Here is a 20795-nt window from a genome sequence, read left to right on the forward strand (position 1 = left end):
TAATAAGTACCTTCGCGTCACCCTCCACCAGATGAACATCATGTCAAATTCTGATATATGTGTTGATTTGCCTGATTGTTTCAAGATGTAGATGTTAAACAGCCTTAAATAATATTAAAGAGACAAAGGTTCTTATGCAGAAACGTAACATTATTTCTGCGAAAATACATATGTAATGCCAAATCACGGAAATATGATGCAGCATATATGAATACAACAGGTTTTGTTTTATGATTTACCAGTTAATAATTGTCTACTTCTGTAAAAAAATGTCTCCACTAAATAGTACTGAATTATGTGATCTGTTATTTGATAGTTTTGAACAAAATGTGTAATTTCTTTTTTTTCAAATAACTTTTAAGAGAACATTAACTTAAAATCACATGCAATAATTTGAAGTACATGTATTATTTCAGTCATTCTATATTTTAAATCAGATTTGATTTATTGAATATTGTAATTATGGAAAACTTTTTTGTCTTTTGTTTTTGTCTTTTTTTTTAGTCTTCTTTGCATTAATTTAGCTTATGATAAAAAGATAAGAAACTATAATTTGCTCTTTGTCCAGATGCTTTCCCCCCTTTTTTTTGCTGTTTACATATAATTATAGTCATGTTACTAAGTTTTCAAAGAATGTTTGAACAACATCAAAAGTATTGATACAAATTGTATTCCACGGCATACATATATACCAACGAACATGTTGCACAAAGCTCTTTTTTACACATTGATACCTGTAAAAAGTATCAAAATCAATCTAACAAGCTAAGTTTCCATATTATTTCTTGCCTAAGTTAGTTAGTAAAGATTTTATTCACCAAAAGTCTTCATTTTATGTTTATTTGGAATATTTAACACCATTGCAGGTAATTAGAATGGGACTTTCTAATTCTTCGATTTAGCAATCGAACAAGTATATGGAATCCAAAAGTATCGAAAGATACAAGTTGTTTGAATAACTATCGAGTCTTTCAGGACTGCTCCTTATTGGGATTCAGTTACTAACTGTATTGAGTACTGTAGAGGTGACAGAATCCAGCCCTTGGGTAATCGGATAGAACTCAGAATATGTCCTACTACTGGTTGGGCTGCTGTGCTGATGCTCTGGCCTGATTGCATGGTCATATAATTCATATTGATGGAAATTAGACAGCAAAAATGGCAATTTTACATGCTTTGACTGGATTCCACAGTGGTTTAGCTACAAAAGCTACAATGCACTTATATGATCTGGGAGAACCCTGATTTTAAAGCTTTTTAGACATATATGTAAAAGTATTTGGTTCAATCAAATGCTATGTTGTGAAATATGTGGTGAAACAGAAACAAAACATGGGATTTAACATGTATATTTTTAAATGTGCATCATCAAATTTATGTGTCTGAAAAAAGTTGTGGGTACTCTTTCTTCCATTTGTGTTGTCTATGTGTCATGACTGCTCGGTATATCAACTATCTTTAAAAAAAGCTTTGTATCTAGCAGATAAAAACTTCAACAAGAAAATCTGTGAGCGATGTACTCCCGCTTTCAACCAGGAAATAAGGAAAATAAATAAAGTCCTCGGTAAACAGGAAGTTGTCAATTTATTTTTTTCAAAAATGGATCCCACCATATGGCATGCCAAGGAGTTAAATATATATTATATTTATTAATCCTTGGGCATACATGTACCTATATATAGGAAAAATGTTTTAAAATTTCAAACCGTTGTGATGAGTAGTTGCTTAGAAAAGTGTAATGAAAATTTAAACTTGCAATAACATAGTCAAAAGAAACAACAAACTCCTCGGTACACAGGAAGTTGCTGTCGAAATTTCCCCAAAATTGATCCCACTATATAATAGCATAACTACGGAGAAAAAGTGTTACAATTTCAAGCCACTGTGATGACTAGTTGGTTAGAAAAGTGCGACGAAAATTTCAATTTTCAAAATAAAAAGTCAAAAATAAACAAAGTCCTCAGTAAGCAGGAAGCTGTTGTCGAATTTTTTCGAAAATGGATACCACCAAGCATACGGAAAGAAAGTTTTAAAATTTCAAACCGCTGTGATAAGTAGTTGCTTAGAAAACTGTGACGGAAAAAAGTGTTACGGATAAATGAAAACACGAACAAGAGTAAAACTGTATACCCTCTCCTTCGAAACGGGGGTTTAAAAATTGCTTTCCCTATTTTTTAAAATATTATATAGTCCATTTTCTATAATTTGAAATGGGAACAGAGCAAACTACGAAGGCCTTTATTGACTCAGTACTTCAGTACTTTGATTACTGTTTAAATGTTGTTAATAGTGTCTCATATGTCATTATTGGCTGGATGTCAGATTACTTTTACTTATATTTGTATATAGTATTATGTTTACAGTCTGATGTGTGACACTTTAATAAAATAATTTATTATTATTATTATTATTATTATTATTATTATTATTATATAACCAAGAGACAGTAATGTCATTATTTGGCACGTGTACATACATATACAAAACGTATGTTACTTATATAAACACGAACTTTGAGTTACAACCGCACTTCACAGCATATTTGACTGGTAAATTTTTGATAATTAAATATTTTTAATTCTATAATTTTTACGACCTCTCTTTGAAGTTTGTTATTAGATACCTAGTATACATGTTTTCTGATTGGTCACACCTGATTAATTTTTTACCCGGTAAAAATTACAGAACTTTTATTCACTTTCGGTTGATGTCGCACGATTAGACACATCTAAATTTAACAATTAACAACAACAATCAGTGTTGGCGAAAATGAGAATTGGAACATTTCAAGTGGAGATAGAGAAGGGACGATATCGTGGTATCCCATCGAATACACGATTTGTAAACTGTTCAAAAGTGGCATATTCAAAGATGAAAATCATTTCTTAGTTTGTTGTCCTCTTTATTTGATTAAAAGGAATTCAATACTCTCTTTAACATGATACAAATAAATTATGACAATAATTTCTCATTTCTGACCGACGGAAGAGAAACTAACATATTCATGCTAACTATGGACAGTAAACTTATTTCTAATTATATACTAGTTATTTCAAAAATAAAGGAGACAATTCTTTCTGTTTAGCATACATATAGCGTTTGGTATAATATGGTTAATTAATTACATAGATTTGTATAACTTCAACAGATAATTGAAGACTGACCGATGATTCTGTTTATTATTTAAATTTGTATGATGACATGTTATATCGGGTTGCACTTAAAAATAATATGGTTTATTATTAATTATGAAAGACACCATTAGCGATAGTACTGATATATACACTTAATTTAATTGCCAATGAGTACTTGCATTGAGCCGCGGGGCATTTTTATTGTAACTTTTCAACTAATTTTATAGATGCTTTCCGGATACATTTCAATACCATGCTTCATTAGGAGCATGTGCATGGGTAATTTATAACTTTGCATAAGTCAAACTAATAGGAACCCTTTTCCTATATCATCTCCCTCTTCAAGAGAAAACGTCGCTGTTCCGGTATAGAAACCTTTTCCAGAAACTTCAACCACAACAGCGTCGTATTCATAATATCGAACACTTTTGACAGCTTTGGCTACAAACCGTCCTCCAGCGATACCCTGGAACGTTTTGGTCTCTCCTATTTTTAATTCACCACTTACAACCTTATGTGCCACTCTTGCCGTTGTGCCTGATCCACAAGGAGATCGGTCTACCTAAAAAAAGATAACGGTTTTAGTAATGCTCACGTTCAAACCATATTACTCCCTTTTCCTGTTACTAATTTCATTTTTCGTTCTTACACAGTATCCACAAAAACAAATAACTTACACACTTGTGTCTCACACAGATTTCAGAATACGAAATAGTCATATGCATATGTACCCTGTGGCTGATGTAATATAAAGTTGCTTATGTTCTAAGTCTAAACCACCACCACCCCCCCTTTACGCTGTTAAAATGTAATGTCAAATCGATAAGCAATTGCATCTACAAGGTTGAAAATAATGAGAAAAAACAAAATACTGTGGTACAATACACATATCGACTTTCATAACAGTATTCTATACAATTATGGCAGCTCAGTACATGTGATATATCTTTAAGTGTTTCATAGAACAGAATATTGCATTATTGCATGCACTGAGCTGCCATAGTTGATATTGGACAGCACCCAAAACCACTTACAACGTATGCCCAATCTATATAAAGCCACATAACCAATTTGAAATCAATCCATCTATTGTGAGCCAACATAATTGCAACTAAATTCGGACGGACGGACATATCCCCCACTTGTTGAGTGATGGTGTAATATATTTTGGTATACATTCAATGTGGTCTAGTCAAGTATATCATGATTTTTATATGTATTTGGTTCTGAATGTCTTTTCAAAATAAACAAATTTAGGGTGCACTATATAGTTACATTAAGGCGCACTGTTTCGCACACCAAGTTACCCCGGTCAAATTTTGTAAAACTTAAAATTAAAAGTTGAAATTTGGTGGATATATTGTTTAAATGTAGATAAGCATTTATACATAGACAGGTGTAATATATGTTATGGTAAACAAGTGTAATTTAAATGAAAAATGGTATCCGGAACGTTCCAGTCCCCTGCCCTATTAGGTTCTCTCCTCAGCATCAGATGGCTGATTTTCATTTTGCATTTTGCACGAACTTTTGGGACTAAAATTGTGAGAGAATGAATCGAAAAGGATCTTATTATTTTTAACTTTTTCCCACCTACTCCATGCATGCTTTCATCCTGTGGTAGTATTTAAGTGCCTAATATTTTATAAAATATAGTATTTGGCTATTAGTTTTGGAAAGGCACCCCTGATTTGTACTAAAACTCGGTAATATTTTTTTCAGTATGTTACCATGGCTACTAGATTTTATAAGAATAATCACTAAATTACTTATAAATGACTCGAACCTCTACACACCAAGGATTTAAAAAATGTGCACTTTTTTTTATGACAAAACACTAGATATTTCTGTGTTGGCTGCCTCAAAACAGCTTTATTTCAACAAAATGAGGCCAAATTTTCAGAAATGACCTAACTCTGTTGTACTACCTTAGGAAAATGCCAATGAAATATTTGACCAATTAATATTGACTCCAGTTCTGATAATTTTATACAATTTTACAGTGAATATTTGCAGCCGACGCCAGAAATAAATTAAGATGTAAACTATAACATACGAAATGTAATGCACACCTACGCTTCACAGGATAATCTTACCAAAATATGAAGTAATCTAAAAAGACTAGTCAAAGAATATGCATCCACAAGGTTTTTTTTAATGAGAAATGCTGAATAGTATGGTAATTAATTGGAAAGAGTAAATAACCAAAATATGATCACGAGTGCCGAAGAACGCCTAGATTTAGTTCCGCGCACGAGTTAAGATTTAATGCGTTCTTGGCACCAGTGACCATATTTTGGTCATTCACGATTACCAATTGATCAGCCTATTTATTATAAAGATTTTCTCCATAAAAAATATGGGAGAAAACGCCCAGAGTTTTTTAAGGGGATATTATCACAATTATTGGAAAATCTTCAAAAAAGTGTAAGTAAATGAGATGGTCTCACAATTCCTACAAATATTGGCGGATCAAAATTGAAGTTTAGTTTCCGCATACCCCTTCACTATAATACATTCACCAAATATGGTAGAAATCTAACAAGCTGCTTAAAATGAGATGCGCACAAGCGAATATTAAAAAAATGTTGAAAATATAGTGTAAATCCCAAACTCCTACAAAATTTGTCAAAACAAACTGGTGCTTTAATTTTAACATCTTAACTTCCCCAACAATAAATAGGGAGAAATTCGACATGCGGTTTCAAAGGGGGTCAGTAGTATAGTATGAGTTCTAGAAGTATTTTTTCGGGGGGATTAAAGGGATAAGCCCAATGCGCATGTGCATGACGTCACATCCGGTGGCCGTGGACCAGCAGTGACCGGTAGGGGAGGGGAGGACCGGAAGTGGACCTTAGGTGACCGAAAGTGGACTTTGAAGGTGAAAGGGACGGTGTTTTTGGGGCCTCACTTTCTTTTGTCAGTTCATTCCTAGGTTTGCATTGTGCACATTCTTTCGTCCATTGCACGTGTACAGCATCACGACTGGTGACCTCTGCTAAATGAATCCCTCGACAGGGGACTATCTTGTAAATCTTTATTGCTCCAGATGCGTCCATCTCCTTTGTAAGTCGGCCAAGAAGTGACCACACATCATTTTCGTTCCCTATTTGTACTTCTCCTCATCCAAGAACACATCCTGAATTTCCCATGGAGTGTCGGGAGTATCGTGTTTCATGTCGATCAGTAAATATCCGTGGGGTTTGGCGGTGGTACACTCGTACGATTTCATAAAGTAGTTTGTCTTTTTGGGGAACAGTTGCTGGGTCATGATCATGGCCTGTGATACGTCTCTGGGATTTTTTAACAGAACCAAGTAATGGGCATTCGGACTAATGGTCCTATGATACTTGTTTTTGTTGAACAGATTCTGGACCAACAACATGACACTTATATTTTTATGGTGAGAATATTTGGTAAAGAGATGCGAGATAGATATATCTACTTCATCCATGTTATCATCTATCACGTGCAAGTGTCTCTCTCCGGGATCCAAGGTGTCAGGTTCGGGGAGTCCTCCACAAAGTCGACACCCTCAATGGTTCCATAAACCGTCATGGCACCTGGTTATCCGATCGGGTCTAGGCATCATCATGTGTTTAATGTTTTGTACTAATCGGCGTACAAAAATCGTTTTTCCACTTCTGGTATGTCCCGCTATGACGCTGGTAAAGGGATGGGCCGTCACGGCATGAAATGGTCGTCCAAGTATCCCTTGGTTACGCTGAAAACAAGGCGATCGTCTGTCGGATGTATGAAAGAGTTTTCGTCAGCTGGGTCCTGGGGTAAGTTTTCTTGAGGTTCATCCTGGATCGATTGGCGTACCCCTTTCATCGAAGTATAAGGGTCTTGGCGTATTCCTTTCATCAAAGTATCTTGTTTTATTTTCTTTCGTCAACGCATATTGGTGTAGTTCTGTCATCAAAGTATCGTAATCCGATAAACCAGTTTGCATGGGTTCTGTCTTTCAAAGGTTGTCCTTTGCTAGACAGGACGTGGACTGTATTGGTCTGTTTGCATGGTTTTTGTAGCTTGATAGACGGGGCTGCAGTGATCCTTGTGATGGTCTATAATAAGAAGATCACCTGATTTTACTCCGATGGGGTAGATGAAATTGAACTTTGGTATCCATGAGTTTTTCTAAAATGACGTTTCATATTATATCTTCTTATAACGATCATCTTGCATTTTGGACAGGTCGTGGACGACCTTCTTCTTCGACAACTTAAAACAAAATGATAACAATTCTATTCGACTTTTACTTTTAAGACTGTAAGTCCTCTCGCTGATATTCCTTCCAAACTCTTACCCCCCTTTGGGGTTATGTTTAGCTCTTTACTTCCCTTTCTTTCTTTTGACCCTTAATATTAACTTCAAGGTTAGGGTAAGATTTAGGGATAGGGTAAAGATAAGCCGTAGAGTAAGAGTTAACACAAAGTTGTAGTAAAGAGTCGGGAAGAAGAGTCAAGAGTCGGAAGTTAGAGTCAAAAGTTGAAGTCAAGAGTCGGAAGTAGGAGTCAAGAGTTGGAGTAAAGAGTCGGAAGTAAGAGTCAAGAGTTGGAGTAAAGAGTCAGTGTTGGAGTAAAGAGTTGGGAGTAAGAGTCAAGAGTCAATATTAAGGGTCAAAAGAAAGAAAGGGAAGTAAAGAGCCAAACATAGCTCCATAGGGGGGGGGGTAAGAGTATGGAAGGAATATCAGCAAGAAGACTTGCAAAAAATAGTCTGAAAGTGAAAATTGAATAGAATTGTTATCATTTTATTTTTAGTTGTCGAAGAAGAAAATCGTCGTTTACAAGATGTCCACGACCTGTCCAGAATGCAAGGCGATCTTTACAAGAAGATATGAAACGTCATTTTAGAAAAACTCATGGATATCAAAGTTCGATTGATCTACCCCATCGGAGTGAAAACAATTGTTCTTTTTATTCTAGACCATCGCAAGGATCACTGCAGACCCGTCTATCACGCTACGAAAACCATCCAAACAGATCAATACAGTCGACATATAGATCCTGTCTAGCAAAAGACACCCTTAGAAAGACAGAACCCGTGCAAGCTGGTTTTTCCGATTACGATACTTTGATGACAGAAGTACACAAATATGCGTAGACGAAAGAGAAAAACCAAGATTCTTTGATGAAAGGACTACGCCAAGACCCTTATACTTCGATGAAAGCGGTACGCTAATCGATCCTGGATGAAACTCAAGGAAACTTACCCAAGGACCCAGCTGACAAAAACTTTTTCGAATCTCTTTACTCTCTTTACGAAATATTCTCACCATAAAAATCTAAGTGTCTTGCTGTCGGTCCAGAATCTGTTCAACAAAAAACAAGTATCACAGGACCATTAAAACGCACGATATTTATTCTATTTATTTTCTTTCTTCGTCATTTGAAACGCACGATATGAGCGTTTGTCTATCGTGCGTTTAAACGCACGCCAGGAGCATTCGTTTATCGTGCGTTTAAACGCACGCTGGCAGCGGTCGTTTATCGCACGGTTATACGCACGACAGAAGCGTCCGTTTAAACGCACGATAGAAGCGTTCGTTTATCGTGCGTGTGGGAAACCTAAACGTCTCAAGGAGTATAACAAACAAGTAATTTACAAAAAATAATTAAAAACAATTAAAGATAATAAAAATGTAGAAATTAAAAAAGCAATATAAACAAAGAAAGATAACTGTAGTCATAATACCCCTCCTCTTTTTTTTATACTTATCTGCTTATAAAACACAACGCCATTGGATAACACTAACTAAAACATTAAAGGGGTTACCTATAGGGTCGTTACCGTCCCCCAACCTTTAAGCACACCCTGTACTAGATCAAAGTGTCCCCCTGTTCCCATTATTAGGCATGGGTCCTCTATCTAAGTCCACTTCCGGTTACCTTAGGTCCACTTCCGTTCACCCAAGGTTCACTTCCGGTCCTCCCCTCCCATAACGGTCACTACCGGTCCACGGTCACCGGGTGTTACGTCATGCGCATGCGCATTAGGGCTAATCCCCACCCCCACCCCCGAAAAAATACGACTTCTAGAACTCATACTATACTACTGGGATCTGACCACAGATACTGTGAACGGACGGCCACATATCATTCCGTGGGACGTAGGATAATAAAGCACTAGTACCTAAATATTGTGTAAACTGTTATCACAGAGATAGGTCTCGGCTGGTCGATATTGTCAATATAATGGTGTGTTTGTTAAATTTTATTTTTGTGTTGCTTTAATTTTTTGTATAATAATATGAAATTACAAAATTATTATTGTTGTGTTACCACCACAAAATGCACTAGGCGACAGATGGATGAACAGGCTTCATAGAGATCAATTGAGTTCCCTTTGAGTTTCCTCCAAACAAAAGTAAATGCAAAGAAAAACAGAAGAATCAGTGAAAAGAGTAATACAGTGCACCCTCGTGATATTGCGCCTTTTGGACCAGGCTAAAGTAAGGCCGTATAAGATGTAGGGGATATATCGAGGGAATTAATAAATTGTATAGAATCTATATCACTTAAAATAAATGGACTTTAGAAATTTATGGCAATAAAAGAGGGATCAACATTGAAGAGTTGTGTTGTAGCGAGGAAGCACTGTAAATCCCTTCCACTCATGCATTTGATTGGATTCAAATAAAACCAAGGCTGCTGGGGTATATGCATAAAACTGGCATCAATTTGTGATGCAATGATGGTAATGCATCTGTACACTAAATATCATTGAACTAGCATAAGGGGTTCATGTATACATGAACTTGTCAGAAAATTTAACGTTAAGTTTGTGGACGCCGTCGCCGCCGTCGGAAAAGCAATACCCAAGTCTCGCCTTCCGCGACTGTCGTCGCAGGCGAGACAAAAACTACTTGAAATTATCAAGTAATTATAAAATTTGAAATCTTTTTAGGGACCGGTCATTATTTATCTCCAGGGGTGGGCCGGCAAATTGAAGAATGATCCGGAAAAAAAAATAACTGATCCCCCTCCTTTTCCAAACACAGAAAAATTCTCAATCCTCCCCTCTCTCAAGTACCAAAAAAAGTCAACCCCCCTTGTATTTTTTTAAAAGAAATTTCAGTGTTTGTATTGATTTATTCAAAACAGAACAGGAAACATATAGTGCAGTCACAAGTTATTTAAGGAATGTTTCCAATATTTGAACAGGTTATACAATATAACCTGGTTTGGGACAGTTTACGCTTAATAGGCCGAAAAGCGGTCCATGTTTTAACGCAAACTGTCCAAAACCAGGTTATATTGTATAACCTGTTCAAATATTGGAAACTTTTCTTATAATTTAATTTGTTATCATAAAATAATCAAAGATTTAATCTTTGCACAATTTTGATAATCGAAACCATTAAAGAACGGCGCAGGAAAATTTCACATCAATCAAACAAGCTCCGCCCACATGAGTACATATATTTGACATAAAAGGTGTGACCTCAAAGTTGACCAAGTTATCCTGAATGGACAATGTTCCTTCGAGTGGTTAGACCAATCAAAAAGCTTGTTTTATACTCAATTAAATTATACATGTTTGTTCATTTCCATCCACAAAAAATCATAGACACAATTTGTAACCAAATAAAATGCATCAAAAAAGTGAAAACATTTTAGCACATAGTATCTCAAAGCAGATCCAAATGTTGCTATAATACATTGTACTTCAATCATAAATCATACAAAAAAATTGCATAATTGATCTCCAGTATCAAAATCTATCATGTGCAACGAGGACAGAAGTAGTCAAATTTAATTTAGGAAATCTTATAGCAATGTATAATAGCAAACCTTGGAATTCTAGTTGTTTAAATACATGTTTGATGTATTATTATTAAAGTTTACTCATTTTTTTTACAATTGTCTGTAAAGGAGTTGTAAACTGTTGTGTTACCATTTTGTGAGCTTTTCATATTTATTATTTTTTCACACAAAAACACTATTTATTCATTTAAAAAGAAATACTATTTTTGGGTTTTGCTATGTGCACATACACTTCATGCAATTGAAAAAGAACAGATATGGTATAATGCAACAAATGCTAACCACCATTACAACCAGCGGTAAATTTAATACCTTCACAACAAGACCTTCGTCATGAGGATAACCTCATCTAGCAGTGAGCTCTGAAAGGCCCCAGTAGTGAGCTCTGAAAGGCCCCAAAGTTAAAATTTAAGCAATGTCATTTTCTATGCATAGATAAAAAATGAAACAGACAATTAGAGACAATGACTGAACCAAACATACAAAGCTTTATTACACAGGACATTATGTATAAAATTCTAGATATTGCACAAGTACATGTGTAAATGATTTTTTCTTTTAAAAATCATGAACCCCCCCCCACCTTCATCAATCAGTGAAAAAATACATACCCCCTTCAAGTACTGCTATTTTTTCTTTGACCCCCTACTTTTTTGCCAGCCCACTTCTGGAGATAAATAATGACCGGTCCCTTAGTTTGAAAGGAAAAAAAATAGTATTTTCTGCCTCTCACTTATGAGGCAATGAACAAGTCCGTCAAGTGTACCAGTTAATTATCCTTTGATCGGGATTTAACAATTGGATAGAAAAATGACTCCCAAATTAAGAACAGACCATGCTAAGGAAAATGATGAATGATATGACTAATGACTAATATGCTGCTAGTTATATGCTGATGGCATTTTCTTACAGCACAAGGCGATAACAAAAAGGGAAATGTAACATGAATTTGATTGAAATATTTAAATATTTGCAAAATAAATGTTGTCATATTAAAACGGGGAGCTTCCGTGATTATTACTTCTCTTTCAGCATATACACAGCAATTCCACCCAACATCAGAGCTGTCATCGGTGACAATAGTACCATAAAGAAATGCAAGATCGTTGTTTTCTGGATGGGTCAGCTTCAGTTGGTTTCGTAGAACATCTAAACGAAAAAGTGCAAAATGGCAAAAATGGCATTATAAATGCACGAATAGTGGATCATCACTTTTACAAGCCATTACATTGATTAATCGTTAAACAACTCTTAAGGTCTAGGCAAACTAAAAAGGATGTGAGGTGGAGTCACTAAAATGCAACAAATCTGGGGACATTTTTGCTTAGTGTTAAAGTGACAGAAACAAAGTACTGTTTTTATCTGTATTTTAACATTGCACACACACTATCTTTACATTTCAACTGTTTCCTTACACCGACAATGCAGTATATTACTTAATTCATCTAAGCTAAGAAGACAAAAGACAAGACAAGACAAGACAAGACAAGGATATAATTGTTAAAACTTACAAATAGTTCTACTTCACTTAGTAAGACATATTTTGGTCAGTACTCTAGGCCAATTCAAGCCCTCTACATAGACATATGTAAGGTATACAATACAAGTTATGTAATATCATAGTGTCTTAAACTAAAATTATGTAAGATTTTTTTATGCTATTTTGATAGGAATGGTCATTTTTTTTCCATTTGTTTCAAATAAAAGTACCTACAAACCATATACATTCTTGATCAGGAGCATAAGTGCTACCTAAAAATACCAAGGTCAAAGATCAAAAGTCAAGGTCATTTGTTTAAATGGTCAAAAACTAGGTCAAAAATGTTTTTTGCCATTTTTGCCAATATGGCTCAAGATAGACAACTCAAACTACTTCCAATCAATTTAGAAGCATGGTTCCACATCCAATGATATGCCACAATGCATACTTCCGGTCAAATTTGACGATTTTCAGAAATCGGTGAAAATAGACCGATTCGCGACATTTTCAAATATTGCATTTTTTTGGTGTATTGACTCCAGGATACCATATTTTCCTTCGAATAATCAATACAAGCCCTTTTCGACAAATTTTATTAAGGTCTTTCCCATTTCAATGGGAAGACCTTCTTGTATTTCTTCTGATTATTATTTTAATTTTTATTCTTATTGACAATGTTACTCAATAAATAATACACAATATAACTGATATTCTATACATATTTTTTTCTTACAGAGGTCTTAAGACGATCTTTAGATAGTTACTCAGACATCTCCTAAGATGAAACTGAGATCACATTAACTTGGACCTAAGCGAGTCAGCGAGTCCCGGAATTATGGTAATGTTATAAAACTTAATGCTTGTTTTCTGCCAGTATATACTTGTTTTCTTTTATTGAAATTCTGTTTAGCCCACCTGTTGTGTCTCCTGCTGCTTTCCGTATTTTTTCTTTAGATGAGGTTTTCGTCAGCTTATATTGTGATACTGGTATTAATGCATAAAAGGCACCACCGTAGACAATGTCAACTAGTAGGTTTCCATGGCCAGGTACATCAACTGACACATCTGAAATCAGTTAACATATGCTCAGCTCTATTTTAAGTACACTGTTATACTAGAACAATGTATTTTATAGTCAATCTAAACAAATTTTAAATTAATTACTGGCATCAAGATACACGACCCATACAGGGAAACCAATATTTGAATTATCAAATATTTCGTATATTCGTATATAAAAATAAAATCGTAGCATTTCAGTACTTTTTGAAAAAGAGATAGGTTTATGTATCTTATGTTAAATACTTACGTACCATCAATATAATTTTTCTGCATTAACACCTCTTGAATTATTAAGAAGTGCATAAAAGGAACAATACAAAAGCAAACAAAAAATATTCAAAAATGAGGTTGACATTCCGATTAGTCTGATAATCACGGGACGTATAATGAAATTTAAATTTGCGAGAACAATTGTTCACAAAAAAAATCGTTTAATTACATTCTTTTTTAATGTTAAACACCTAGAGTATTTATGCTTCAGTAAAAATTGCTTGCAAGGTATTTTTTTACATAGCTGTATCGAAATTCTTAGAAGTTTTCAGTCACAATTTATTAAAAAAAACTGCTTAAACCGGACTTTGGTGAGTACAAGAAACAGGTGCATGAATTTAACTAAAACATTATTACTGGTCAAAAACTTGTCAGCTTTTGTTTAAATCGAAAGATGGTTCTATTTTCTGCATCAAACCAAAACAACTTATCTTAGTGTAAAAAAGGAAAGTATATTACTCCGATCACTCTACACGTTGACGTACTCCCAAATAGTTAAGAGTGGGGAAACGCTCTCGGACCTATGTGGGATCTGGGAGTAGGCCAGAGCGTCCACAACTGCTCAGCCGCTAGTAGGACATACTCTGACCGAGTTCTTCGGTCAGGTATCCGGAAGGCTGGGCTCCGCCACCAACACTAGTTCTACGAACCACTAACATCGACCGTCAGAAGCCTGTAGTGGTATTCAAGGTCGTTAAAAACCCGTAATCATCATTACCCGGATTAAATAGATCTCAATTTGAAATGATGAGCTTGTTCACAGCATATCGACAGTATAAACCTTCATGATGAAGATTAATTGATAAGGGCGCTTTGTTGTACTATAATCTTCATATCATTTAATTATACGCATCACTGACATTTATATTTCTAAATGAAAATAAAATATGTGGTACATATTATAGGAAACAAAAATAACTCATCTATATAAAGTGTAGTCCTGATACAAGACCTTATTTAAATTGTTTATTTTGTAATTCGCTTTGACTGATTACACTTTTATGATTAATCTTCTCTGTGGTAGCTGTGGAGAGATGCATTTTACCTGATATCTATTCTGAAAGCAAAAATTAGAAAGGGACTGGTCGCAAGAATTTGCGATTCATGTGAAAGTCGCTAGTACGACCTTGACCTGTCAACACTGACCTTTTGAGTAAACATAGGCTGGGACACTGTGGAATCGGACGGATCCCGTCTTTATACCATCATATTCAACATGGGTTTCAACCAATCCACATGGACACTGTATATTAATTTTTGTTTCTGGTATTATCGGGTTTTGTACTATTCCTTTATCAATCAAGTATCGCCCAAGAGATATGACTGCATGTCCACACATTGTACTGTACCCCTCATTATGCATGAATATAACACCAACATCTGCCCCATCAATGTTAGGAGGCACTAATAGCGCTCCATACATGTCGAAATGTCCTCTCGGCTCATACATCAATAGTATTCTCTTATCATCCATTGTTGTTCTCAAGGTGTTCATTTTCTCCAAGACAGTGCCCCCTTGTATGTCGGGGTATCCTGATTCTATTATTCTTACCGGTTCCCCAGCCGTATGCATTTCAGTTGTGATAAAATCAGCCATCTTGACTTGTTACACCGAACGACGTACTATGATCTACCGATAAAAGGTGGATTACATGTACATGTATTTGATACTAAAAAACGATTTGTTTACCTGAGTTTTAAGGTTAACCATTACTTTACAACAAATATGGCTTTAATTTCACCACTAATTTTCCACCGACTACAGACAAACCTGTGTATCTAGAAAACTGTCAAGGCATAATATTCCCTAGATATGAGAAAGTTGGATTTATTTTGTGTAAAATTATATTCAAACTGGCCTGACTTTTCCTTTTTTGATTTTAGCAATTCTGCAAAGAGGGCGTAAGTGAACCAAGTCTGAATAATTAATGTTTTGAGATGTTCCCTACCTATTAAAGGTAAATTCTATTCACATTGACATGCTGCTCAATAGAAGGACAATAGTATGAGTGGCCGTTCATTTCAAAATAGCGTTATTTTCATCTAGATGTCATTTTCTATCTAGATACTTCTAAAAAGTATCTAGATACGTCTCACAACTATCTAGATACTTCTAACAAGTATCTAGATACTTCGCATAACTATCTAGATGCTTCATTCAAGTAACTAGGTGCTTCTTACAAGTATCTAGACACACAAAAACTCCTCACGAGTTTCTAGATACTTCACAAAAGCATCTATTTGCTTCTCACAACTATCTATATACTTCTCACAAGCATCTAGATGCTTGTGAGAAATATCTAGATAGTTGTGAGAAGCATCTAGATAGTTGTGAGAAGCAAATAGATGCTTTTGCGAAGTATTTAGAAACTCGTGAGTTATTATGAAATATGTAGTTTACACTTTTGTTGTCATTTTTATATAGACGTTATCGAACATTTTTTCCTAAATTTGACCTTTGCTTGTGTGTTAAATACATATAAAGATGCATTTAACTGTATTTCAAATTAATGTATTTTGACACTATGACATTTGAGATCTAAATGGTGACTAAAAAGTACTCGATATGCATTTGAGGGTCATGCCGTTGGGCCGTTTTCAGGTGGAACAGCTAAAACTGAGACAAAATTCGCATTGTTTGATCATTGTAATACCGAATACCTATATTACTATATAGATTAACTAACTTACCATTCATTCCATGGTAATTTCCATAGGCTACTCATTTATTTTCTCAGGAATTGACTGTAAATAATCAACACCAGCGTTAGAAAAATACGGTGTATACTTAAAGCAGTAGAAGAAACGCACCACTTATTTTATAAGTGTCACAATTTCAAATATTTTTATCATTTGTTTTAGATTTCCGTTCGCGCAATGTCTAAAAAAAAATCCCCCAAATTTGCATGAGACTGATGAATTGTTTATTTCTATTACCTTTTCTGTCAAATAACCGAATAACGCTTCACCAATTTCCGTTAAACTTTGGTAAATGTTTATTTCCATTGATGATACCTCTCATTGGATTTTTTCCCTGGGTGTGTGTAGAACTCATGTAGTTCGTCAGTCCGTTTACAAAAGTCTGTTTATGTTAAACCAATTTAATTTCAATTCTGGTCAAAATCGTATCATGTGTCAAACATCTATACTACTAAAGGAAGAGACCGAATTCTCTGGGCCACAACTCCTTTGAAACTATACAAGGTCGAATATATTTGTGATATATGAGGTATAAATGTAGTGTTCTGTACTCCCTAAATTTGTTTTTGAACCATTTTTTTTCTACAGAAAACGCGATTTTTTTTTGGAAATATCCCAATTCGAAGACCATCGTTGGTCCGTGTGCTATCACACGCTTTCGCGCATGCTCAATCGATGTACTGTCCGGATCATGTGTACATGTGTTACTTAAGTATTGTACGTTCATTATTTTGTTTAATTAAATGGCATCCACCATTTTTCTCAGATGCAAAATTGCCCAGACAAGGAAAGGCGTAGATCGTGTCGAAATTAACCTCCCCCTTCCATGTGTAAACATCTGCGCCCGAAGTCCCGACCCTCCCACTTTATGTACCTTTTAACTGGGTGGAGCAGAACTTTCAGAAAATTAAAGGGTGTTCAACCCAGCTCCCCTTCCCTTCTACCCCAACACCCCCCCCCCCTCGCAAGTATGATTTTGAGCCATATAAAACAATATTTTTCGAGTTAGCAGGAGACCACTTTGATAACCTATTCGAAAGCATTATTGGGCATAATTCTTTGATAACTAACAGCAAATTTCGCAGAATAATAGGACAAAATACTAGAAAGTTCCCTTTCGACTTTTCTCGCCAATTCAACCATTAAAAATTACGAGCGAACAAGTCCCAGTTTGGGGGTGGTTTATCACATATTTGTATATACATATAAAAGGGTGGTTAGGAGTGAATGTGCGTCTGAAAAAAAAACTCACACGATACATTGAAAATAACCGATATCAAGGAACAGGGCTTTAATGCTTCTTCTGCATCTTGGTGTTTTACGGGGGTCTTCAACAATGAAAAAAAAAAACGTTAATACCCTTAAACCAGACCAAGAAGGTCCCCTATAACGTGCACATAAGCAGAATTCTTGATAAAATAAAAATCAAGGTTACTCTTTTGCAGCCCACAGGCCATGGAGTGAAAACATGGGCGAAGCCTCAGTAAAACCACCTAAGAGCCCCAGGGTAACTGGTAGAGACTGTTAATCTTGAATAAGTCGCTCGCTACAAAAAAATAAGTTATTGACGCAACGCATGTCTGGAGCAGTCATATTGTTTATTGCAAGTGTATTTTAATGGTTTGTTTTTTTTCCTCAACGGGACATATCAACTTTTCAAGTCTTTCTTTGCGTGTGTCGGTGTCGTCATCGTCGTCGTAAAACATCAGCTCCTCCCATACCCTGGGTCAAATTAAACTTGGGACGAATGAAACAGCTTCTTAGTTCCAGATTAAACCATTTTTTCCAGGAAAGTGCATTGACATGAGGATATGAAACTTTGCTTAAGGACGCACCATTTAACTTCCGGGGAGGAGGGCTTGTTTGTTTTTTTTTTTTTGTCTGGTTGTAAAAAATATTTCGATCCTGACTTTGAAGAAAAGATAATTTGGTAAGAAATAGTTAAAAAGAATAAGTAATGTGAATAAAAAAAGAAAAAACCTATTCGCTTACATAAGTTAGAAAAGTACAAATATTTGCGCGTTGCGCGCGCAAAAAAAACCAATTCTGAGTCAAAAGAAAACCAAATTCCCCTGAAGGGTTAAGGGTCAACTCCTCTTAAACCACTAAAGCAGTTTGAACAAAGATGTATGGTAGATGACCGTAGATCCTTTACAACCACTACTCATTTTGTTTGGATTAGTACTGTGTCCACACTTTGCTCAATTGATCGCGATTTCGGGTGCATCCTAGTTTAATTTTAATACATGTAGTCCCAACGTAGAGTGTTGAAGCTTGAACATTATGTCCATGCTTTCACCCATCAGTTCATGGTTCCAGCTCCACGGATGTGTCAAGCTTTGCCCTAGTCTGATGCCACATTGATGTATATAACATCAAATTTTAAAGATGATTGGGGGTTTTTATGGTCTTGACTATGCTTATGGATCTCGCACAACCGCCCCTTACGGGGATTTTGTTAGTAAATGACTGTTATAGTTGTTGGAGGTAGCAGAGCCCAGCCTACGGGATACCTGACCGAAGAACTCAGAGTATGTTCTACTAGCCGCTGGGCTGCTCTGTTGACGCTCAGGCCTACTCCCAGACCCCATGTGGGTCAGAGAGCGTCTCCCCACTTTAACTGTTTGGGAGTACGTCAACGTGAGAGAAGTATATGACCGCATATTTATAGGTATAACCCTACAATGATTGGTCAAATATGAATGGTATTTATGAGTAAATATTGCTTTCTCTGTTTATACATTCTGCTCATGCTCATATTATAGTTTATATAATATACTTGAATCTGGTTTTCTGTGTGTAATGTATAAAAATCTTTCGTAGTTTTGTCCCTTATTTTGTTGCCCATACTTTTGATGTTTCCGACTGCCATACCCTCTTTTGATCCATCAATAAATACATACATGTCTATCGTTTTTAACAAAAACAATGATGATTTGAATTTTAGAAAAGTAGAATGTTGCCAAATGTCTGAAAAGATTGACTTTAATTTAAAAGTAGCTTTCCTATTCCAACTTAGTCAGTAAAATGTATATCATTTAAGTTCGATACAGATCATACGGGTACAGTCCGCATACTGAATTATAAAAATGTCCTATGTGTCATCACACTCTAAGTCACCGAATGTGATGAGTTTTGGCATCAAATTTTGGGGAGCATTCAGTAACGTAAAGTATGAGAAAAAATTTAAATCGGTCGACAGTTGAGCTTTTGGAGCTCAATTAAATTCTAAATGGGAAATTAAGTAAATAAAACAAAAACCCGAATCTATGTAAAGGACTATAAAATAAATATATGGGAAATATTAAGACAAAACTTCAAAATACAGTCATCAAAGCGATAGGCTGTTTCCATTAAATTATGCCAGTCGCACTTTCTAACAGAAACCAGACTAAAAATATCTTGCGATGTGACCTTAATACAGACATTTGATTAGTGTGACTGCTATAGTGCACATCCATACTTTATAACGGGACACCAAATGAAGAAATATCCAATGACCAAGAAAACACCAGACCTTCTTCATCTGCAGTTCGAGAAGTGATTAAGGCTAGAAACCACTAATTCCACTTCCCATAGGCTTCTATGCTAATTTCACAATATTCAATGGCTTCTTTGGACTTTACCTTAACTTTAACCTGCAGAGGACTATATATCAGCATGATTCTACATATGTCAGCTCACAATCCTCAGAATAGCATGTGGGGTTAGCAGACTTGCAGTGCAGTACTGGTCACCGGAAGTGAAGGGTCTATAAATAGCATGGGAAATCCCAGTGTTTTCACAAGATAGGGGTAAATTTAGAAATCATTGTGGATATTAGGCTTCACATCACAAGAAGCAAAATGCATCTATAAAATGTACAGAAATGTTTTTCCTTTCCGAAACTGTTTAATTTTTTTTTTAAATAAGATGAGAACTTTCTTCACAGCACTATGAGGAACAGGGGTAATTTCTGCGTAGGACTATTTTTGCGTACATTCCAAATGTTCATCGGTCGAACGTTCCAAATGCTCACTGGTTGAATTGGTGGTCTGTAACCTTAAGTGTGTTCGTTTACTTCTCGTGTGACGTCACATATAGAATATAACAAATATCCTATGTGTTATCACCAAATGCCACTAATATTTGGTCCGCCAACGATCTTGTTTGTTCGAAATTACGATAAGTACTAATTATTAAAACCCTCAATCCCAAAACTCACCAAACCTGAACCGAAAAAAATCAGATCAAGTATAAAATCCACTAAGTCAGAATACTTTAGGTTACAACAAAACAGCTCCTCTATCTATGATCGATCCAACAGCTACCACTTGATTCACTTTATCACTATAAAGCTATATTAATTTCAAACAGCAAAATACCAGAACCCCGCCT

At 35.5% G+C, this 20795-nt stretch overlaps 2 protein-coding genes across 2 annotated transcripts in view; one reads left to right on the forward strand and one right to left on the reverse strand.

Moving 5' to 3' along the window:
* Positions 1–20795, forward strand: part of LOC148624062 (transmembrane protein 196-like) — a 321118-nt gene that overhangs the window by 75165 nt on the left and 225158 nt on the right. The gene's annotated exons all lie outside the window — the stretch shown is intronic.
* LOC148624066 (trans-L-3-hydroxyproline dehydratase-like) lies at positions 2882–15348 on the reverse strand. Its single transcript, XM_088566527.1, has 4 exons — positions 14865–15348; positions 13302–13451; positions 11928–12055; positions 2882–3696 (listed from the first exon to the last, which is right to left on the reverse strand). Exons 1-4 carry the CDS (start codon positions 15313–15315, stop codon positions 3436–3438), a joined length of 990 nt encoding a protein of 329 aa, XP_088422653.1. The 5' UTR covers positions 15316–15348; the 3' UTR covers positions 2882–3435.

This window comes from Perna viridis, chromosome 2 (assembly GCF_037379345.1).
Source record: "Perna viridis isolate PV_CMFRI_1.1 ecotype Kerala chromosome 2, ASM3737934v1, whole genome shotgun sequence".
NCBI classification, from domain to species: domain Eukaryota; kingdom Metazoa; phylum Mollusca; class Bivalvia; order Mytilida; family Mytilidae; genus Perna; species Perna viridis.

What these genes read in the sequence shown, in the direction of transcription:
- LOC148624066 (XM_088566527.1), bottom strand. Translation starts at nt 15,315, where the DNA reads ATGGCTGATTTTATCACAACTGAAATGCATACGGCTGGGGAACCGGTA. An exon ending in AGCCTATGTTTACTCAAAAG is followed by an intron (nt 13,452 to 14,864) that starts GTCAGTGTTGAC and finishes AACTGATTTCAG; the next exon opens with ATGTGTCAGTTGATGTACCT. An exon ending in AGCAGCAGGAGACACAACAG is followed by an intron (nt 12,056 to 13,301) that starts GTGGGCTAAACA and finishes TTTTTCGTTTAG; the next exon opens with ATGTTCTACGAAACCAACTG.